The sequence below is a fragment of the Geotrypetes seraphini genome, chromosome 7 (assembly GCF_902459505.1).
Source record: "Geotrypetes seraphini chromosome 7, aGeoSer1.1, whole genome shotgun sequence".
Lineage (NCBI taxonomy): Eukaryota > Metazoa > Chordata > Amphibia > Gymnophiona > Dermophiidae > Geotrypetes > Geotrypetes seraphini.
Genome location: NC_047090.1, coordinates 38,669,558 through 38,693,620, shown reverse-complemented (window position 1 = coordinate 38,693,620; position 24,063 = coordinate 38,669,558). Strand labels below are relative to the sequence as shown.

At 43.8% G+C, this 24,063-nt stretch overlaps 1 protein-coding gene across 3 annotated transcripts in view; it reads left to right on the top strand.

Annotated features, from left to right (window-relative positions):
- OTOGL (otogelin like) overlaps positions 1-24,063 on the top strand; it is a 197,852-nt gene that overhangs the window by 127,018 nt on the left and 46,771 nt on the right. For all 3 annotated transcript variants that reach the window (XM_033952626.1, XM_033952625.1, XM_033952624.1), the window contains exons 31-40: positions 2,483-2,509; positions 6,473-6,640; positions 9,395-9,673; positions 11,461-11,578; positions 12,342-12,421; positions 13,919-16,545; positions 17,053-17,230; positions 19,981-20,123; positions 22,839-22,862; positions 22,977-23,069. In XM_033952626.1, coding sequence (XP_033808517.1) covers positions 2,483-2,509; positions 6,473-6,640; positions 9,395-9,673; positions 11,461-11,578; positions 12,342-12,421; positions 13,919-16,545; positions 17,053-17,230; positions 19,981-20,123; positions 22,839-22,862; positions 22,977-23,069 — 3,737 coding nt within the window. The remainder of the gene's footprint in view (positions 1-2,482; positions 2,510-6,472; positions 6,641-9,394; positions 9,674-11,460; positions 11,579-12,341; positions 12,422-13,918; positions 16,546-17,052; positions 17,231-19,980; positions 20,124-22,838; positions 22,863-22,976; positions 23,070-24,063) is intronic.

Sequence of the window (24,063 nt, the reverse complement as noted above, 5' to 3'; positions counted from 1 at the left end):
GAGTCTCAAGAAGCTGCCGTGGGAATTAAACTCACAACCTCAGGATGCCGAGGCAGCTGTTCTAACCACTAGGCCAATTCTCCACTGCCAAATGGAATTTCAACACAGCAGTTTACAATATACATCATAGACTAAATTAACAAAAAAAAAAAAAAGGAGAGGGAAGTGAAGTTCAAAATTGGGAAGAAACGTTAGAGTTACATGTCCCAGAATTTCTGGCTGGATTGTGCTGGGACAGGTCAAAACTGATGTTTAGTGGCACTGGCCGGTTAAATGCTGTTGAATATCGAAGAATCAGTCAATCTGTTAATGGGGAAACCAAATCAATGGTGAAATATATGTAAATGAGGGTGAACCAAACCAATGTTGTATCAATAACGAAAGTCACTCCTTTATAGGGAATTCAAAAACTATTTCATATAGGTTTGATATTTCTTATAACTCATTATTTTCAAAAACAATGTATGCTCAGAGACTTGAAGGCAAAAACAAGGGGCGAACTCCAAGAATATCACCTCACCACCCAATCATCGCATATGTTTGAATAAGATGAGTGGACTAATACTTTATCAATGGACATTCAGAATCCACCTTTTCATAATAGAATTGGTGATGTTATGTGGTACTCTTCATCATTCCATCTTTATATTAGAATTATTAATCTTTTTTTATAAAACTTTTTGTTATAAATTAGAATAACTTATCTTTTTATCTTTTATCATCGGTTCCCCTTCCCGACGTGATCTTTTGATAGCAAGCGGCAGTAGTGAAATGGAAAAAGTTTACTCTTAATCTTTGTTCCCCCGACCTTGAAAAAGAAATGCGAAACGCGTCGGGAAGGGGAACCGATGATAAAAAGATAAGTTATTCTAATTTATAACAAAAAGTTTTATAAAAAAGATTAATATTTCTAATATAGAGATGGAATGATGAAGAGTACCACATAACATCACCAATTCTATTATGAAAAGGTGGATTCTGAATGTCCATTGATAAAGTATTAGTCCATTCAACAGTATTTGGTTGAGTGTGGAGTTGAAAGTGGGGAAAGATTTAATTATTGTATGGTGAGTCAGCTAATTGTGGGTGAATAAGATGAGGACATTTTTCATTCGCTGTATAGCACAGTCAATTTATTTCATATTAATCATATGCTCGGGTGACAAGACACTTACCTTTGTCAAGGGATCTGACGGAGAAAAGCCCATTTCGTTCCTGTGTCAGGAAACCGAGATGGAAACTTAGTAAGCTGGAAAGGTGGCTTAGTCTCTGCTAGGATTTTCCAAGCAATTCCATTGAAGAAAATTCAACTTTGCCTCTTGGATGTCTCCCCGCCATCTCAAACTGAATATGGCTAAAACTGAACTCCTTATCTTTCCACCTAAACTCACCTCCCCCTCTCACCATTCTCAATTTCTATGGATAACACTATCCTCCCCCCTGTCTCATCAGCTCGCAACCTTGGGGTGATCTTCAACTCCTCTCTCTCCTTCTCTGCTCAGATTCAACAAACTGCCAAAACCTGTCGCTTCCTCCTCTATAATATCACCAAAATCTGTCCTCTCCTCTCAGAACATAGTAGATGATGGCAGATAAAGACCCGAATGCTCCATCCAGTCTGCCCAACTTGATTCAATTTAATTTTTTTCTTCTTCTTAGCTATTTCTGGGCAAGAATCCAAAGCTCTGCCTGGTACTGTTCTTAGGTTCCAACTCCTGAAGTCTCCGTCAAAGCTCACTTCAGCCCCTCTACACCATTCCAGCCATTGAGGCCTTCCCCAGCCCATCCTTAACCAAAATGGCCATATACTGACAGAGACCGTTCAAGTCTGTCCAGTACTGGCCTTAGTCCTTCAATATTTACTATTATTTTCTGATTCTAGAACACACTACCAAAACCCTTATCCACTCTTTCATCACCTCACGCTTAGACTACTGCAACGTGCTTCTCTAAGGCCTCCTGCGCACCCGTCTCTTACCTCTTCAATCCGTTCAAAATACTGCTGCACGACTCATATTTCATGAGAGCCACTATTCTCACATTACCTCTCTCCTCAAGTCATTTCATTGGCTCCCCATTCGTTTCCGAATACAGTTGAAACTCCTCTTGCTGACTTATATGTGCATTCACTCTGTAGCCCCTCAATATCTCTCCTCACTTATCTCACTTGACTATTAAGCCGCCCGACTTATATTTGAGTCAACTATTTCTCCTCCTTTTTTGGGGGAGAAAGTGGGGTCTCGACTTATATTCAGATCAACTTATATTCGAGTATATACGGTAATACAGGGGCATTCGGAAATCATATGTGCCATCATTTTGAGTTACAGTATTTGTAACAGCTCTTATTCGTAGAGCTTTTTTGGATTCCATTGGGTTGCTAGCTTGTATTTCTACTTTGCCATTTCATGTGGCAGTGGCTGATTGACAGATAATGCACGAGGAATTAATCGCTGACTTTTGTTTCTGTCTTGTTTTTCAGCCTTTGACTGCGAGTACTTTAATCAAGGTAAGCAGCATTTCTTTGAGTGAGCAAAATGCTTAAGTGTAGTTTCCTAATAATATTCGTGTTGGACGTACAGTAAACCCCTGTGAATTCGTGTTTCGCAAATCGCGGACTCAGTAATTTGTGGTATTTTCTGACTGCCTCTTCCCGGTACTAAACTCATGGTTACACCAATCAGGAGCTGCTTTGACACGCTATCTGGTGTATCAAAGCAGCTCCTGATTGGTGTAACCATGACTTTAGTACCAGGAAGAGGCGGTTGGAAAATGTGCCCGGCTTTGTAAGTACAATTTAAGCATCCGCCGGCGCCCCAGCTGCCCTCTCCTACCTTCGATCAGCTGAAAAACCGTATTCGTGGTTTTTCAAAATTCACGGGTGTTCCTGGAACGGAACCCCCGCGAATTTCAGGGGAGCACTGTACACCCAATAAATAAAATAATAGAGGGGGGTCATTTATCTGTTTGTTTATTTTAAAAATGTATACACCACCTAAATCCCTAGGCGTTTCTCAAAACCCATACATAGTGGCATAGTAAGGGTTAGCATCGCCTGGGGTGGTGGCACCCCTCCCCCACAACCCCCTCTGCTGCGCATGCGCCCCCTTACTTTTCCCCGTAACTTTTTTAACTTCTCTGGCGTGAGCAGCGTGCCCACGTCGGTGTCGGCTCACCCTCTGATGCCACTTCCTAGGCGCGGGTCCCGGAAGTGATGTTGGAGAGAGCGCCGATGCCGACGCGGGCAGCAACCTCACGCCGGGGAAATAAAAAAGGAACGGGGGAAGGCGAGGGGCGCACGTGCGTGGCAAGGAGAGGAGCGGGGGTGGGGGTGAGGGAGGAAGCCTCGGACCATAAATAATAAAATTAACATATTAAACCGAACAATCCTCTTGACTGAACACAGCAGTCAAAGTACACGTCACTCAGTGCCCTCGAATCTCATAACGTGCCAAGCAGGCAAAATAAATGCCCTTGCAAAGAGCTGAGTTTTTTTCAACATCCTCTTAAACGCTTATCTAGCACTACATTGACGTACCAAACCAGGTAATCGATCCCACAACCGCGCTCCAGCGACTGTAGAGGCCCATGTACTAACATAATGTATTTTCACAATTTTCTCCTGAGATAACAGCATATCATGCTCTGATCTTAAAGTTCTACTAGGACAATACATAGGGTTACTGTATGGCTCCAGAAAAAGGACGGATTGAGACATCCGGGATTTAATTCTAGGGCTTATGTTATGAGAATGATGTATTAGTCTTTAACCCAATGTTATTATTTAAAGTTTGTATTGTATTGTCTTTTATTGAATGTATTTTAATTGTTCATCGCTTAGAATTTGATTAAGCGATTAATCAAGAGAAATATTAAACTTGAAACTTGAAGTAAAACCCGGATGCCTCAATCCGTCCTTTTCCTGGAGTCATATGGTAACCCTATAATATACCTTCAACCAGTCTTTAAAATACAATGATGTAGGAGCATACGATGTTTGTTGAATTATAAGACAAAACCTTGTGTTGAGTCCGATATACCGGTGAGCAATGAAGCTGCTTTAATGCAGGAGTAATACGCACTGTTTTCTACACCTAAGGTTACCAGACATCCGGGAAATCCCGGAGATGTCCGGGTTTTGGAAAGCCCTGACCGGTTCTGGCTGCATCTAGACGGCCTCTGAGCATGCGCGGATGACGTTGCAAAAATCCGCGCATGCTCCAGGCCTTCCAGACGCGGCCAGAGCTGGTTGTAGAAGAGGGGAGGCTTGCCAGGAGCTGGACTGGGGACGGATCATGGTGAGACTGGGGTGGAGCCAGAGCCGGAGGCGGAACAGGGCAGGACTGGAAGCAGAACAGGGCGGGTTTATGTGTCTGGGGTTTTCTTTTTCAAAATATGGTAACTCTGTACCCCCATCACCAAATGAGCAGTTGCATTTTGCACTGATTGCAATGTCTTAACCCTTACTGTAGATGTACCAAGATACAAAGAATTGCAATAATTAAGCCTAGACAAAAACAATCCCTGTACATTTTTATCCAAATAAAAAATGATTTAATGGCTACTCAGGAAATCAAGGCCCATATGGAATGTGAGCCATGACCCCCGACTATAGACGAGTTAATATTTCTTGTGATTGTTGAAACATCTTCCAGGAAAGTTCACGTAATTTCAGTCTCCCATGATATGTGTACATGCCATTCATCCCTACCAAAAGAAGGAGATTTATATTGGTCTTGAGGGAACATGAAGGCTAATCTGCATCAATGCAGAGGAGAGAGATTCCTGGGCTTGTACAGTCTCTCCTCCACCTCTCTAACAAGGAAAATTGGACCAGGAATGGGGAGTATGTATGGATACAGGGAAGTGAGTCCCTAAGGCCTTGATTCTAGTAATGGCTCTCTAAGTTAGGCGGCGTTAGGCATCCTAACGCAGTCTAATTTCATTTTTTTTTTTTTAAATTGGTGATAAATGGCGCGGTAATTGACTGCATCATTTGAAGCCAATTTTTTTTTTTTTTTAAATGGAGGCGCCTAAGGGTACCTCCCAAATGGCCATCATTCTCCCATTTATTGAGGCACTTTATGATGTCTCATGCCACCGTAGGCGTGGCTAACGCCGGATGCAGCGCTACACATCATAAAGCACCTTCATAGCTGTCATTCTCATGAAAGGAAGGTGCCGGAAATGTCGACCTTTGAAACCCTGGCCTACATTTCCGGTGCTTACCTTTCACGAAGCCACGATTCTAGAAATGTCACCGTTGGATGCTGAGCATGTGAATGGCGGCTGCAGTTAACGGCGCTGTTTGTAGAATCCAGCCCTAAAAGCATGGGCACTCTCTTCCATTTAAGTCCGGTGTATCAAATGTTTCTTTTTCCATTTCTTATTGAAGAGCCACATAATAAGTCAAACCAATAACTGATTTTCTGCATACTATAGTGTGACCATATGGCTCCAGAAAAAAGCGGATGGATTGAGACATCCGGGTTTTACTTCCATTGAAAGCAATGGAAGTAAGGAGAACAGATTGAGACATCTTGGTTGCTTTCAATGGAAGTAAAACCCGGATGTCTCAATCCGTCCCCTTTTTTCTGGAGCCATATGGTCACATTATGCGGTGTCAGGTCAAAAGCGCGCCAGGACAAAGGCGCGCCCAGACAATTGAGCGCAGCGCGCACCACTGCGCCGCTCTAAATTACTGTTTTTAGTGCTCCGACAGGGGGGCGTGGGGGGGGGAACCCCCCACTTTACTTAATAGACATCGCGCCGCGTTGTGGGGGCATTGTGGGGGGTGTGGGGGGTTGTAACCAGTGCTCCCTCTAAGCGGGCGGGTGTTGTGAGCAAAATTTTTTTCGCTGTGCGCTACAAATATCGGGCGCCAGCAAGTTATGAGCCAACTCGCCCGATTCTCCTCTCGCCGCCCTGCCCGCCGTGCGCTGTGACGTGAAACTTGTGCGCTGGATGTAATATTTTGTGCGCCAGCGCACGCCAGCGCAGCTTAGAGGGAACACTGGTTGTAACCCCCCACATTTTACTGAAAACTTCACTTTTTCCCTGTTTTTAGGGAAAAAGTTCAGTTTACAGTAAAATGTGGAGGGTTACAATCCCCCAAAACCCCCCATAATGCCGGCGCGATGTCTATTAAGTAAACTGGGGGGGGGTTCCCCAACAAAACCCCCCGTTGGAGCCCCTAAAAACTGTAATTTAGAGCGACGTGGTGGCGCGCGCTGCGCTCAATTGTCGGCGCGCGCTTTTGTCTTTCGCGCCGTTGTCTATGAACCCACTATGCATACATTACGAGTTTTGGAACCAACACACATTAATCATTTAAAGTGGCCCTATTTGCAAGAATTATTGAATGTGCTGGAAGGAATGCTGTCAACCTCCACTGAGCCTATAAAATAGTTTTGAGGCATTCTTTCATCCAGCGTCATTCTGCCTAAGTTTTTTACTATTTTTCCTTTGTCAGGGCTTGGAGAAGGGCCCTACATCCTGGCAAGTTACGGTCAAAGTGATGCCGTTTTAGGGGCCAATGTTACAAGCAGGAAGATATTTCCCTTGCCGAGGATCAGCGCACAGAGAAACGTCTTGTTTTATTTCATGATAACTCCAGGCCTTTACAAAGATAAAGATCTCTGTAAGTATGCCTAATGGCCATTTCTTTGGAATGATATGGGAGCGTCGAATATTAAAAAAAAGCAGAAAAGCCATGAAAGTTAGTGTTTTATCACTTGACGAAAACTAGGGTTAATAGACATCCAGGAAAACATGAGCAGGTCCTCTTTTTGGAGGACTGACTGGGTGCCCGGAAGGATTTTCAAAACCTGGCAGTTTGTCCAGGTTTTGGAAGGCCCCGAGCACTGGGCCGTATCTGGAGGGCCTCCACGCATGCACGGGTATGATGTGATGACTTCACATTCCCTCCAGATGTGGCCCGGACTTGGGGAAGGAGGAGATGAGGTGTGTGTGTGGGGGGGGGGGGGGGTTTCTTGAACAAATCTGGTAACCCTAACGAAAACAGGGTGTATTTGTTTTGAGAGACCAGGGTGCCTGTTGCAAATGTGTGTACAACTGAGCCTACAAACATGGGCTAGATTATGTAAATGACACCCAACGGTAGCGCTGACGTGATGCAGTCTAAGGTAGTATTCTGTAAAGGGCGCTCTCTTTGGACCGACCTTTACTGAATATTAGCTTAGTGTGCATTTCAGGTCAATTCTATGCCTAAAATGTAGGCGATAACTAACGAGGCACTTAAAATGATTCTGTAAAAGCTAGGCGCACTTTAGAGAATCGCGCTTAGCACCACCTAGCATTAGGTGGACCCTATTTATGCCAGGGTTTTCTTCGTCTAAATACCTGCGCCTAAGTTAGGTGCCTGACGGTGCCTAACTCGAAAACACGTCCATGATCCACTCTTAACCACATCTATTATTAGGTAGGCGCTTTGGACTAGGTGTCTAAGAACATAAGAATAGCCTTACTGGGTCAGACCAATGGTCCATCAAGCCCAGTAGCCCGTTCTCACGGTGGCCAATCCAGGTCACTAGTACCTGGCCAAAACCCAAGGAGTAGCAACATTCCATTCAGAATCCCAAGGGAGTACTTAGATTCCGGAATCCCAAAGAGTAACAAGATTCTAGAATCTCAAAGAGTAGCAACATTCCATGTTAGCGATTCAGGGCAAGCAGTGGCTTCCCCCATGTCTTTCTCAATAACAGACTGGATTTTTCCTCCAGGAACTTGTCCAAAGCTTTCTTAAAACCAGCTACGCTATCCACTCTTACCATATCCTCTGGCAACGCATTCCAGAGCTTAACTTTTTATAGAGTCATGTTTTTCGAGTTAAGTGCCTAGTTTTCAATTAAGTCCAATTAAAGCCAATTCTGAAATGTTAAGTGCTGATTATCAACACCGATTAAGCCTATCAATTAAGTTAGGTGCCTACGTTGGCTAGGCATGCCAACGTAGATATCTAACTTTAAGTGGATTTTATAGAATTTGTTAGTTCATGTCTAACTTTGAGCAAAAGCATTTATTCCTTCCAAATGACATAAAGACCTGGATCTCGAACCAGTGCTGATTTTATTGGTGCCGGTAAGCACCCAAACTCAGTAAAAAACGCAGTTCAACCAACATTTTTAAGTAAGTTTCAAGGCGCTCATTGACACCTAAAAAATTGGCACTGGAATCGCACCTAGGCCACCTAATACCACTGTGGGCGTGGCTAACACCGGAAGTGGTGCTAGGCAGCCTAAGGTGCCTATTTTGGCACAATTCACGCCAAAGATGGGCGCCGGAAATGTAGGCCTGGAAAACCCTGGCCTACATTTCCGGCACTATCTTTCCTGGAGGTGCAATTCTTTGTATGGCGCTGTCAGGTGATTGACACGCGATCAGTGGCCGCATTTTAGGCAGCCACTGATATTGGCGCCATAGAGAGAATCTGGGCCAAAATCTTATGACTGCCCATGCCATGTCTGGAGAGGCCTTTTACGAGTTCTCCAATGTTCTTAATGATGGTCGTTTGAATGAGCTGAACAATCGATCTCCTGCCTCAGAAATGAGGAACCCTAATAGGCAAAGAGCACAGCCTTTACCATGGCACTCAAGGAGAGAGGGAGAGCTGTGAAAATGTAGAAGCACTGACAATATTTTTACCCAGTGGCGTAGTATAGGGGGGGGGGGGGCAGTATGCCCCATGTGCCGTCTTGATGATGGCACAGGCACTTATCCTTCTTTCCGCCCCCCACTGCTGCACATATGTGCCTTTTCCCTTCCCCCACCCCCGTACCTCTGTAATGTTCCTAGTGCAAGCAGCAACACCCAAGCTGCTGTCACACTAGCGTTGGCTCTTCCTCTGATGTCACTTCCTGGACCCGCGCCTAGGAAGTGACATCAGAGGAAGAGCCGATGATGGCAAAACAGCAGCTTGGAGATTGCTGCTCGCACCAGGATTGTTACAGAGGTATGGGGGAAGGGAACTAGTGTGCGCATAGCAGAAAGGGGCAGGGTAGGAGCGTGTGGGGGTGGGGGAGTCTCTTGCCTAAATTAGGTGCATAATTGTGAACTTGTGCTAGAATTCTATAACTAGAATTTCACATACAATTTTTACGAGTATATATATATATTTTATTTGTGGTTTTTAGATATTTGCGACTCCTGATGCAGACAGTCACGCTGAAACATGGCACTTCATTGAGTCCGTCTTTTAAATATTTTCTATTTGGAAACCTAAAATAGGCACTTGCATGTCTATTCCTTTCCATAACTAATAAACTCTGGCTGTTTTCCATTCCTTTTGGTTTCTTTTTTTAAATCACTTCTTTTTATAATAAGCCAGTTGGTCCGCCCCCTACTTTCTTTTATTGGTGTTTGTGTTTTTAAACAGCATTATCGCTTGTCTCCTTGGAATCTGCTGAAAGACCAAATTACTTTCTGTACGTCCACGAGAATGAATCTGTTAGCTTGGAGCAGTGGGAGGCTAAGCTGGCCTTTCGTCGGCGAGCCACATTCTTCCACCACCAGAACCTCTGGATTCCAGGCTACAGCACGTTTGAATTACACAGCAGAAAAGGTTTCTTCATCATTGTCACGGCTTCTGAGGTCAAAGTGTCAAAATATGATAACTCGGAAGAGTTCAAGCAGTCCAGTAGCTTTAGTATTGAAGGTATGTGGTATACAATCTCGTTAGTAAGTATGGAACTAGTCTCTAAGATCTGCAAATAAGTCAAGTTTTCAGACTATTCAGCTAGCTCTGATGAATATGCGTGAGACAGTTGTTTCACATTGAGGTAGTATGCATGTATGACCTGTCCATATTCCTCCACGACTATCAATGAATATCATTTCCATAGGATATTATTGGAGCTGTCAAAGCCTGTCTTGCTAATTGCAAAAAGAAAAATGAAAAAAGCTTAAAGGACCAGATTCGTTAATTGAATGCGCTTATTTTCAGCCTGCCCCCCCCCCCAAAAAAAAAGAGCCATTAATTAAACAATTTAAGAGTTTGGCGCCAAACTCATAGGACGCCTAGCGACGCATAAGTGGAGGTGCCCTCCCAAGCCTAAGGATGCTTATCTCAAAAAGTAGGTGTGGTTAGGGGGTGGATAATTGGCGTTGTTGAGCTAGGCATCGTTAGACGTCCAACATAGATGCCTCCAAAGTAGGCAAGGGGAAAAGCTGACCTAATGGAGCAGCATCTATGTGTAGGACATCTAGCAGCACCTAAGTCCGCTAATTCTATAATTGGTGCCTAGTGGCTAATTGACAACTGCGGTTAGTGGTGCGTACAATGTAGGCATCATTTATAGAATCAGGTCCTTAGCATCTCCCATTAATAGGGTTTTTATTTTTGCTCTAAGCTCAAAATGCATATAAATACAAAGATATTGCATATAAATACTGCATATAAATACAAAGATATTGCATGCAAACCCTTCTATTTTTTGTGGGAAAACAGCAATGTTATTTGCTAATTATAGGAAAAGATCCTTTAACTGAAGCAGATAGCTTTATATTTCTTGCTCAAAAGCCACTCTTTTTATGATTAAAGAGTGCTGCAATGAACTAATTTTTGACAGAGCTGCATTAAGCAAGCAAAGGCGTAGCGAGGGTGGGAGGCACCCGGGACGGTGGCACCTCCCCACCCTCTTCTCCGCTCCTGCTCCTTTCCCTCTACTGTATTCACCCCTTCCCTTCCCCCCATACCTCGTTAACTTCCTTGGCGTGAGCAGCATCTCCAGCTTACTGCCCGTGCCAGCCTTGGCTCTCCCTCTGATGTCACTTCCTGGTTGCAGAACTATGAAGTGATGTCAGAGGGAGAGTGAGTCCTTCTCAAGCAGCAGCTTGCTGCTCGCGCCTGTGAATAGCTAGAGGTACGGGGGGAAGTGAAGGCATGTCGGGGAGGAGAGGTATCAATGCCTGTACCAATACAGTGCCCAGGGCCATCTGCTCCCCCCCCTACTTTACTACACCACTGCCTCTCTGTTCTGCCCATATGTTTCTTCCAGTACAGCCTTTAGGGCCCCTTTTATCAAACCACAGTACAGGTTTTTACCGCATGAGCATCAGCACATTTATCTTGCCGGCCTGTGGTAAAAATGACCCCCACCTACCTCGACTTTAGAAAACTACTCAAAACTCATTTATTCCACAGACAGAGCCCCATCCCTTTCTTCCACTTCTCTCACCCCTTCCACCAATGATCTGACCTCTACTCTTACTCCTTCTTATTGTTCATTCCCAACCTGTTAACTCCAAGGACTTGTACATTCCTTTCATGCTAAACTTAACGACTTTGTTGCTTGTAAATCTGATTAATTGATGTGAACCGCCTAGAACTCCCTGGGTATGGCGGTATACAAAAATAAAGTTATTATTATTACCATGGTTTGATAAAAAGGGGACTTAGTGTTGATAACGTTTGTTTTGCTTTTACATATTTCGTGTTAACAGAAATCACTGCAGCTGTCCCTTATAGGAGGATGTGCGAGTGGAGATACGAACCTTGTGCCAGTCCCTGTGTTAAAACATGCAATGATCCAGAAGCAGCCGCCTGCAAATTTCTTCCACCGTAAGTCGAGATTCTGCAGTGATTTGTGCTGCCGATCTAGAAAGTGATTAGTGAAAGATTTTAATTCAAGATGGGAATGATTTTTAGTTCTGCTTAAAAAAAATATTTTAAAACAGTTATTAGAAAACAAAAGAGAACTGGATATTTAGCTTTGGAAGTAACCCCAAAGTACCCACAGTTTCTTTCTTATGTTGTTGTAAATATTAACTGTATTTCTTATATACCACTTTTGTGTGAAGCAGTTTACATTCAGGTATCTGTCCTGGCGGGCTCGCAATCAAACTATGGTACCTGGGGCAATGCAGTGTTAAGAGTAGAGAATGACATGGGGACAAATTTTGAGGGAGCTCAGCTGTCTGGTTTGATAAGAATGCCTAGACAAAAACTTTCTTTTTTCATGTGGACATATTTATATTTGAGAATGATCACAAAAGGTAGACGTACTAAAGACCAAAACATCTATGTAGGCCATTTTGAAGATAGACGTCTAGCTGTTTTGAGAATGGATATTTTCTCTACTGGTTTTCTTGACGTCTTTCCCAAACTCATCCAAACTCAGACGTCCTATCGAAAATGCCCCTCTAAATATATTTCTTATTTACCCCCTTGAGCATAATTTTGGACAGATGGTTTTAAATTAAAATAAAAGAATGAAGAAATGCTAACACAGTTGATTCCATCAGATTTTTCCAATTTTTTTTTAAATACACTAATGAGATGTAGTTGTTACCCCTTATTCATTTGACCTTTTGTTTGCATGAAGGGTAGAGGGATGCTTACCGCACTGTCCTAAGAACATGATTCTAGATGAAGTCACACTAAAGTGTGTATATCCGGAAGATTGTAAGTACTCCACCTCTACCAGCTTCTCGTTTTCCTGCTAACTGTGTGTTGAGGATTAAATGCTCTTGTTTCCATGCCCTCGGATCACTAACACTTGGCTATAACATCGAGGGGATTAGATTATGTCAAATCATATAACCATTCCTCCTCTCATCAGATGATTATTTCCAGATCCTCAGCTGGCTCCTTCTTGAAATTTCATGCATTTATCACATAAGCCGCTGTCTTCATTGGATCATCCCTTCCTTGGTATTTCTATTCGTGTTTTTTTAAACATTTGTTCAATTAAGAGTTGTGGAGCATAGCTGGTATCCCATTAATTCGAACAATTCTGCTTAGATGTTGGAGGAGCCTCAACCCTGAAGAAGGACAATTGAAACATGGACATGTCAGGAGGGGCACTCCATGATAAGATAAGTTATATTTAAATTAACTTAAATATATAAGAAAACGTAAAAAGTAATAATTTTTTTTTTTTTAAACAAGAATAAAAATACCAAGGAAGGGAAGATCCATTGAAGATAGCGGCTTATGTGATAAATGCATGAAATTTCAAGGAGCCAGCTGGGAAGTTTATTTCAGTGCCAGCAAATTTTGAAAATCCAATGGAAGATTTCCACGTTCAGCCTTTGCTTTCAGCAAAGGCAGGGTTGGTGCTAGGGAGGTGAAAAAAGGTAATTGCCATGGGCCCCCAATATCAGATGCTCCAAGCCTCTTTGATGATGAAAAAGATACAGTCTGCCAGTGTGCCTTGGGACCCGCCCTCAAATATTTATGATGGGCTCCAGCATTCATGACAGTGGCCCTGGGCAAATGAAGCACAAAGCAGAGGTTTGTCCAAAGGCCTTACAAGTAGGTGCCAAGGCAAGAAGGCTGAGTGTGTGAGGGATAGTTAAAAATGCAAGCCTATGATTTTTGAAAATCTTCTGCTTTGTGCTTTAGCAGTATATCTGAGTGATCCTTATTTCATTATTTCCATGGAAAGACTGAAATCGATACTTCAATTTATAAAATACCTCAGTCATTTCATTTCATTTTTATTAGTCATATATTGTAGATAAAGACCGTATGGTCCATCAGATCTGGACAAATATTTGAATGCAGCATAGCTTAATCATACAGTGTCATGTGAAGTTAACATACAAAAGAATATACCATGGTATCTATCCTTAAACTATGCTTAACTATAGGCTGGGTTAGCCCTAGTTACACTGGAGTTTCTGGACCTTCTGCATGAATGTAAACCAATGACTGATGTTAGAGAAGGGCTACCGTAGTTAGTTTTCAGTTGTAAGATTAAGTCCTGACAGAGGCATTTAAATTATGATTTTATTCAAGTTATCTCACCTTTATAGACAATGAAATAATTCTGAAAAATTGTGTCCTTCGGAAGTGGAGACAGGAAGCCCTTATTTTATTGTCAGAATGTCCATAGATATGATTTTGTTCTCTCTTTTTATGTTCTATATTCATAGCAATTAAATATATGTTTTACAGGCATTCCCTTGACAACCCCAGAAGCAACAGCTGGAACAAAACCTCTGAAAACAAAGCCCACGATATCAACATCTCATGCCACGATTATTGCAGAGCGAACTCCTCACACCATACCTTTCATTGAAACTACCGAAGGAAAGACAGGGATTGTGCCAACTCCTACAAGTCTTATTGCAAAGATAACCAAAACAAGATATACAACCTTAAGAGGAGTAAATGCTACCTTACAGACTCTATCAACTAGTATTCGTACACTGGAGTCACCAAATGCAACCACCTTTTTAAGTTATCCTTCCTCACCATTTCCAGGCACTATGAAGTCTTCTACAATAACCCACAGAACAAGTCCTACTCTACATGTAGCAGACATATCTTCAACAAAAGTTCCTGCTACTCCGAAAACACCAGCATTAACAGCCATGACCATCCCTTCAGCATCCATTCTGACTCTTAATACATCAAGTCTTCTACTGGGCCATCCTACCTTATCAACAGTGTCATCTTTAATGCCAACTTCATCTCCATTAGGACCTGCAATTTTATCTACAACTTTAGCAACTTCAAGCTCAGGTTTAGTCTTTGCTACTTCTGAAATACCTACAAGAATTTCAGGAACTGAAAGGCCATCTCAGGAATCCACAACAATACTCTCATCATCACTATCGGTCACAGTCCCACCTACATCTACTTCAGTAACTGACAAAACAAGTTCAACATTTGTTACACCCAGTTCAGTTATTCCATCCTTATCTACTATGCTGTCAAGATCAACTAACTTTACTCTGACTCAAACTAAAGTTCTCCCAAGCTCTAGTTTTCCACTCACATCAGCAGTTTCTCACACATTTTGGGACACTTCTAGACCTACAGTTTCTAAAACCATTCTTCCTCATCTCCTCACACTTTCCTCATTGCAGACAAACCAAGTGACATCTCAAACGTTAAGAGCGACTAGTTCTTTGATTGAAACCTCTTTGCCGAATACATCCTTATCCTCAACACAAAGTCATATGACTCTCCCGAAACCTATTACAATATTTGGAACTGAAAGGTCACCTTTTACAGGCTTGTCAACTTCATCTGGTTTATTATCTCCAGTTACTACTAAAGTGTCTTTATTAAGAACAACATGGTCTTCCACAGGTCCTCTTTCAGCACACATGGTGCCTCCTCCACGGACATCTCAAAAACCCAAAGTGACTAGTGATGACACGAGTTCCTCTACAGCTCTTTACACCAGTCCTTCTGTTCCAGCTATTTCTGAAATATCAAAAGAAATAATGACAAGAACGAGTTCAGCAGATACCCTATCTATGCTGAATGTTACTGCATTTCCAATTTCATCTGCTTTTGAAATACCTCGAAAATCACTTAGGACTACAACATCTGCAATAAGTCCATCTACTTTAGCAATAAGCTTGCCAACTACTTCACCACTGACTAGAAATATATCTAGAATAACAGAGTATTCAGATAGGCCACTTACGGTGTCCAAGACTGCTTCTTCGTTATCAGTAAAAAACATTTCTTTAATGTCTACCACATCTATGTTATTGTCGACAGTAAAACCAGCTCCTGCTTCAACTTCTGCTATAACTCTTCAAACAACAGTACCTTTAAACATAACTTCATCTTTGATACCAGGTGTACCTCAAGCTCTTACAACAGGAGGATTGCTGAGCAGTCTAGATTCAGCACTTGTAGCCACTTCTTCAGACATTTCGAAAAGTCATGCATTACCTCAAAGCACACGTGTTTCTACAAGTATTCCTAGAATTAGTGTTGGGAGCCTTTCGACATTCTCCACAGCCTCATATTCAGCTTTCCCCACTTCTCAGCCTTCATTATCAATCACTCATTCCACAATGCCATCTATAACTCTAGGCACAGACCAAGTTATTGGCACCACTTTCTCAACTTTAGCTCCTCTCATGTTAAAATCTACAGGTTTTTCATTTTCTACTACTTTATCCCCCTCTGCTACCATAAATGCCACTGACCTTTACACAACCCATTCTTCAGTATTAACTCAACAAACTTCTCAGACACCTACACATACTTCAAAAATAACATTACCTACTCTTGTAGATTTGCTATACACAGTTGGTACTCGGGAAGCATCAAGTACTATATCATTGGAGACAACCAGTACCATGACTACTTCAATTGTGACTAGAAAAGAAATAAAAACGGTACCTTCTAGAGTATCCGAGATAAAACATATAGCAACTACCAGGAGAACTGCACCAGTTGCTGATGAAACATCTGTACCACAGTTGACGACACCTTTGGATATGATAGCTTCAATTACAAGCATGACTAGCTTCTCAACAGAGAAACCAATGTACCCTTCTAAAGTTACCAACATAACAGTATCCGACTGGTCTAAATTTCCACCCCCAAAAACAAAGCCTTTCCAAGGTTTTACACAACCAGAATTCGAGGAGACTTCAGAATCGGGAAACGTTACCTTAACGGATTCCTCTCGCCCTGGTGCACTGCCTCATGGGACACTCGCTCCATCAACAGATACTGAAATGACCGTAAAGATAACACCTTCTGCCGACAATGCTTCATTTGGCACAATGAGTCATACTTTAGTTTCTACAAGCCTGTCAGAATGCTTGGTATGATCAGTTTTATCAATCTTCAATGTGCTATTTTCCTTTTTTTCTACTTCTAACTAGAGAATGGCATGGGGACAAATTTTTCCCTGCGATTTCCCCATCCCGACCCCACGAGTTTTGTCACTGTCCCTGCCCCATTCCTGTAAGCTCTGGCTTAATTGCACAAGCCTCGAACACTTACGATTTTAAAGTGTTTGAGGCTTGTTTCAGCTGAGGACGGAATTTGCGGGAATAGGGCAGAGACAGGAAAAGAACTCTCTGGGTCGGGACGGGAAAATGAGTTCCCCCGGGGATGGGGGAAAATTTGTCCCCGTGTCATCCTCTACTTCTAACCTACTTCTTTACAGGGACAAGAACACACTGCAGGATTCCAGGGAACCCTAGTGATTGAAAACACAATATTGAAGCGTCAACTTAGAGGGATCCGCGCCAATCAGACATCTGAAACTATGAATAAAAAATAAAAACTTGGGTCAAAATTAATTTGTTCTCTTTTCTTTATGGCAGCCAAGGTATCTGGAACCTTTAGATGGATGTAGTCAGTACGTGTGCATTAATACAGGATGGATGCTGTACAACGTTTCAAGAAATTGTCATAAGAGCATGGAGAAGCCTTACTGTGGCTTTCGAGGGATGCCAGTTCAAGTCAACAATGACAACTGTTGTCCAGAATGGGAGTGTCCTTGTAAGCTCATAGACATTGATATCATAACCTCTTCCAAGAGAAGTAGTAGCAGTTTTTATTACTATTACATTTTTTTTTTGTATTTGTTTGTGCAAAGGCCAGATTTTTTTTTTTTTTTTTACTATATTTCTGCAAAGGTTTCTGCTTGAGTTCAGATAAAGTCACATGTGAAAACTGCACTCTTTCAGAGTTCTGCAGAAAGCCTTATGACAGTGTCCCGCAAACCTTTCGGTGCTGCAGATACTAAACCCGGTGCTGCGGCCGGAAGTCATCTGCGACCCTGAATCTGTCACTTCGCCGGTAGGAGATCCCGGAGGAGGAAAGGTGCGGGGAGAGGAGAAGAGATGCCGGCGAGGAGGAGAGCCGTCGGTGCAAGCCGACTGCCTAGAAGACGTGCCTCTGGCCGCGAGAGGCATGTCTTGTAAGCAGTCAGCTGGCGCTGGCGCTGGCGCCTCTCCTCTTCGCTGATATCTCGCGGAGTGTTATACAAGGGCATCAGTACCTCCTTTTTCCTACTGGGCATACCTCTCTCTATGCACCCTAGCATCCTTCTTTTCGCCATCACCTTTTCAACCTGTTTGGCCACCTTAAGATCATCACATGTTATCACACCCAAGCCCTGCTCCTCTTTCATGCACAAAAGACTGTATAATTAAATTATTCAAATAATGTTACAATAGCAATATGTCCACCCAGATTTAACCCAGATAACTTTAGTCGGAAGGGAATACATCTCTGCAGGTTAAGCGATACAGTAAATGAAATAAACTGTAACTATCATTAGTGCTAATTAGCACCAATTAACAACAATTATAACCAACTAGTGTTTAAGCCCGTTAGATTAACGGGTGCTAGAATAGATGTGTGTGTCTGTTTTTCTTTCTTTCTTTCTCTCTCTCCCCTTGACCGCTGTCTGTCTGTCTATGTTTATTTGTTTTTCTCTCCTTGGACACTGGCTGTCTCTCCTTGGACGCTGCCTGAATGTCTTCCTTTCTGTCTGTCTCACTGGCTCCCTGTGTGTCATTCTTTGTGTCTGTGTCTGTGTCCTTGTATCATTGCCCCACCCCCCCAGAGCAAAGTTGTCTGCCCCCAGCATACCCCTTCCCCTCTCCCTGACTGTCTCTCCATGGCCCCCTTATGTCTTCCCCTTCTCCCCCCCCTCCGAGCAAAGCTGTCTGGCCCCCAGTAAACCTCTCCAACAAAAGCATCCTCCTGTACCTGCAGCATCTGCACGACACCCTTCAGCCAATCGTGAGTGCTCAGAGCGCGAGAGGGAGCGGGCCCTGCAACTTCTTCAGCGACGGTGAGGAAGGAGAGGTTGGCCCAACTCAAGGGCTTTGTGGACAGTCTTCTGTGGCTCGAAGCCCTCCTCCCAGCAGCCACTTCCAGCAGCACTCCGTACTGCCTTCCTCCCGCCGCCCAGAGTAGATGTCTGTATGTTTTTTTGTTTTTTTTTAATTTGTCTCTCTCTCTCCTTGGACGCTGTCTGTCTGTCATTCTTTGTGTCTGTGTGTCTCCCTGGTCCTCTGTCTGTCCGTCTTTCTTTCTATCTGTCTCCCTGGCCCCCCTGCTTGTCAAAACAGCTCCCTTTCCCTCTCCCCCTGTTCTGCAATGCCTACCTGCTCCGTGGCCCCCTTCTGTTCCTCCCCCACCTGATTGCTGTCTGCCCCCAGCACACCCTTCCCCCCAAAGCAGCCCCTTTCCCTCTCCCCCTATTCTGCAATGCTTACCTGCTCCATGGTCCCTTTCTGTTCCCCCCCCCATGATTGCTGTCTGCACTCATCACAACCCTCCCACCAAAACAGCCCCCTTTCCTGTCTGCTCCATGCCCTTCTTTTTCCTCTTCCCCTCCCTGCATCCATGGTTTCTGCCACCGCTGCCACTCCTATTTAAAGCGGCCTGCTGATGTTCGCGGCCGGCTGTAGCGAACCTCGCAGGCCGCTGTCCACCTCAGTAGCATGTTCCCTCTGACACGATCGCATCAGAGGGAACGTGCTACCACGTGGAGAGCGGCCTGAGAGGTTCGCTACAGCCGGCCGCGAACCTCTGCAGGCCGCTTTGAACATGAGCGGTATCAGCTGTTGCAGGAGGATGGGGGGGGGGAGTCGTTGACGTGCAGGCCGCTGTGAACAGGAGCGGCCGCAGGACCACGAGGTGGGAGTGAGCTGTTCGGCTTCCCCTATCTGGGGAAACCGCCGTGCCGAGGAGAGCCGGGAGTGAGTTTTTCCACTTCCCCTATTTGGGGAAACCGCCTTGTCGAACTCAGCTGCGCGTCGGGAGTGAGTTGTTCGACTTCCCCTATCTGGGGAAACCGCCGTGCCGAACTCAGCTGCGCGTGGGTCCATAGTAAGCGTGGGGCATGCTGCACTATTGGTGGCCACGGACATACGGATCATGGAAGCACGCCGATAAGAATGCGCATGCGCCGCCTACAGTTTTATTATATAGATAAGTGTGCTGCCATTATCTAAGCTACATCAGCTTCTTTGAAAGGGATTCGCTACTTGATTTGGCAATCTAGACGGAATACGCAGGTTTGATGAAGTCATTTTTAAAGGCCAAATGACTTTTATGGCCAAAGCTACATTGAATTCTTGGGAAACCAGAAAGCGGAGATTTCTACGGAATGTCAGATCTGCTTGGAACTTTTCTGACTGAAATCCGTCTCCTTTGATTATGTCTTTAAATTGTTCTCTTATCCCTCATCCATGCCATAATGCTTGACACATTAAATTCTGCTTTTTCCCTAGGCCTCTGCTCCGTGCTGTCCGAGCTGAGCATTATCACTTTCGATGGTAACAACATAGCCCTGTATGGCTCTGTGCCTTACATTTTAGTCAGACTTCCGACGGAAACCATTGTAGCTCATATTGAGAAATGCCCCCCTAATCTTGTAAGTACACCTTAAAAAAAATACGCAAAGAATGTTGAAAGCTTGAGTTCTGAGTTCACTTCTGCCTGGTCCACAGAGAGAGACCTCTCCGCCTGGTGGTTTTATTCCATGCGGCCAGCTCAGGAGCTGTTAGGTTCTGTCCCACAGTTATTTTCTCATATGAAACGTTCTCAGGCCTACCTCGACATCTCACAGAATATAATGATTGAATACAATGGGGGTTGATATTCCAAGCAATTTATCTGACCAGAAACAGTTCCTGGTAACCATACGGAAAGGCAGTTCATAGACAAAAGCGCGCGACGACAACCCAACGCAGACAACTGAGCGCAAGGTGGAAGCGCACTGAAGAAAAACATTATTTTAAGGGGCTCCGACGGGGGGTGTTGGTGGGGAACCCCCCACTTTACTTAACAGAGATTGCGCCGGCGTTGTGGGGGGCTTGGGGGGTTGTACTGAAAACTTCACTTTTTCCCTCTTTTTTAGTATAATGCGGGGATTTACAACCCCCCAAACCACCCCCCAACGCCGGCACGAACTCTGTTAAGTAAAGTGTGGTGTTAAGTAAAGTGTGGGTGGGTTCCCCCCCACACAAACCCCCATCAGAGCCCTTTAAAATACTGCTTTCTTCGGCGCCTTCGGCACACTTCCGCCATGCGCTCAGTTGTCTGCGCTGGGTTGTCGCTAGCGCGCTTTTGACCTGTCACCCAATTATTTATATTTTGAATTTGGGGAGGGGGGAAGGGCAGAGAGCACCAGAGGGGAAAATATAGTGCCCAACCATTTGGTACCCAACCCTCCCCCCCAAACAAATCAGCCACTTGGGTACTCCAGGTCCAGTAAATGGCACTCCAATTAGGTGCTGGAAAAAGTCCACACCGAGCATTACAGGGCAGGGATGGACGGTAGTGGGCTCGCCTGGGGGGGGGTGTCCAGATTTTCTGATTGGAAAACTGGCAACCCAAACTGAATATCCTCCCAAAACAGCAGCTAAGGCCAGATGTTTGCCTTTGGAAATCAAGCTCATATTCTTTATCGGGGTTATACTTTTAAATTATCAGCAACAACAAAAAAAATGAAAGGGTCCAAGCCCCCTGTCCCCCTCCCCCCCAGACCTCTTCAGCACCATCAGGAAAACGCTGGGATGATGCAAGGGTAGAGCTGGAAGTTATCTGGGGAGAGGCATATTTATCCTGCTCTCTAGATAACTTTAGGACAACTATTTATTTATAAAATGTAAATACTGCCAGTAGCCTATGTGATTTAGAGATCCACCTACATAATTTATTTATTTAATTTTCTATACTGTTCTCCCAGGGGAGCTCAGAACGGTTTACATGAATTTATTCAGGTACTCAAGCATTTTTCCCTGTCTGTCCCGGCGGGTTCATGATCTATCTAATGTATCTGGGGCAATGGGGGGATTAAGTGACTTGCCCAGGGTCACAAGGAGCAGCGTGGGTTTAGAAACATAGAAACATAGAACATAGAAGATGACGGCAGAAAAGGGCTACAGCCCATCAAGTCTGCCCACTCTGCTTACCCACCCCCTGTCTATGCCCTAATGACCCAATTTCCTTATCTTGACCCTCGTAGGGATCCCACATGGGTATCCCATTTATTCTTAAAGTCAGGGTGCTGAGGCTGTAGCTTTAACCACTGCGCCACACACTCCAATCAGTAATGTCATTTAAAAATAAATAAATAATAATAAAAAAAATAAAGGCCCTCATTTGCTATGCTGCGGTAGAGGTTTCTACTAAGGCCTGAAATGCTAAATGCTCTGATGCTGCTCTGACACACATTGGAATTCTATGCGTGTCGGAGAATTTAGCGCTCTGGGCTGTGGTAGAAACCTTAGTAAAAGGGGGGGAGGGGGGTGGCAAATGAGGAAGGAGCTTGACTTGGACAATGATGTTTCATTGAGCCCGTCTAGACTTTCCACTCCTCCACCTCAGTGTGTCTCATGGGAATTAAGAACATAAGAATAACCTTACTGGGTCAGACCAGTGAATCCATCAAGCCCAATAGCCTGTTCTAAGTGTGGCCAATCCAGGTCACTAGTACCTGGCCAAAACCCAAGCAGTAGCAATATTCCAGCATCTCAAAGAATAGCAAGATTCCTGAATCCCAATGAGAGCAACATTCCAGGGCTGAGATTGTGATGTCATAATGCCTCATTCCACAGAGTCAACCTCATCAGTGATGTTACATTGGCTTAATGGTCCTGCACTTGGTTCACGTAAAAACAGCCTTACTGGGTCAGACCAATGGTCCATCAAGCCCAGTAACCCGTTCTCACGGTGGTCAATCCAGGTCACTAGTACCTGGCCAAAACCCAAGGTGTAGCAATATTCTGTGCTACCAATACAGGGCAAGCAGTGGCATCCCCCATGTCTTTCTCAATAACAGACTATGGACTTTTCCTCCAGGAACTTGTTAAACCAGTGGCAGGAGGAATTCGGAGGTGTCTCCAATCTAACTGTCTGAATAGCAGAGTAAATATTGCCAGGTAGCAGGGCAATTCGAATAGCAGCACGGAATATTCCTGATTAATTTAAATGTCTCAGCCAGAATTAAAAAAAAAAAAAAGCCAATTGCGGCATTTGAGTATTGAGCCATGTAGTTTTAGCTTAATTAACATCAGATAATATTTTTATTGCACATATCAAAGCTGTGATCTAATTCATGACTAATCTTTTTTTTTTTTTTCAGAGTTCAAATTCAATCAGAAAACTAGTGAGTATTTGATTTGTTCTTGAATGCTCTTCCATAATGAGTCCTTTACAGTACGATGTTAAAAATGAAATGCATAATATACCAAAATGCTGTCTGTACTTGCTTCTGACTCAGGCCCCGGCAGGAGGCACATCAGGCCTGTGTTTTAAGAAGCTAAACGTAACAACGCTTGACTTCAAAGTTCTTATCAATCGCTTAACAAGGAAGGTGAGTAAAAAGCAGATTCTTTTTTTTGGCAATTCTATAGACGGCTGCCTAGCAGTACGTACCCTTGCACGTGTCTTTGGCATCAGTAATTGGCCCTGATGTTTATATGAGGGATCTTCCAAATGCTTCCACACTTTTATTAAACGCTATTTCTTAAATACCTCAAAAGCAAATTACATCACTTTTCCACATAATCATCCTGTTTTGCGATACATTTTTCCCAGCGTCCTTCTAACTTCTTAACGCCATCAGAAAAGAATGTTTATGGTTGAGCGTGAAAATATGGGAGTGTGGAAACATTTTGAAGAACCCTTATTTATGCATTAAATCCTATTCTGTGCAGTGGTATGCGTAAATTCTAGTGCGTAGAACTCAAAAGGGGGGATGTCTAAAAATTTAGGTGCACTGGTATAGAATACGCCAGAACCGTGCACAACTTAGGAGCAGGTATTTAGCCCTAGTTTTCATTGGCATGTTTATTTAAAATTTGATATACCGCTCCTGCATTTTAATGACCTAAGCGGTTTACAATGTATCAAACTAAAATGCATATTCATTAGGGCTATTCTGAAAATCTGACTGGCTGGTGGTCCTCCAGGACAGGGTTGAGAACCACTGAAGTAGAGTCTGCTTTTGCTCTTTATCACCAATTATCGACTCATTATTAAGTTATATGCGCAACTACCCTTATTCTATAATTTGAGTGCGCAAATCTGGGCCCGCTGCTTTCTAAAATTAGAGGGTATCGCATAAAGTCATCGCACTTAGGGCTCCTTTTACAAAGCCGCGCTGGAGCCTTAACGCACGGAATAGCGCACGCTAAATTGCCACTACTGCCTCCTTTTGAGCAGGCGGTAGATTTTTGGCTAGCGTGCACTAATCCGGTGCATACATTAAAAACGCCAGCGCACCTTTGTGAAAGGAGCCCTTAGACCAGGGGTAAGCAATTCCGGTCCTCGAGAGCCAGAGCCAGGTCAGGTTTTCAGGATCTCCA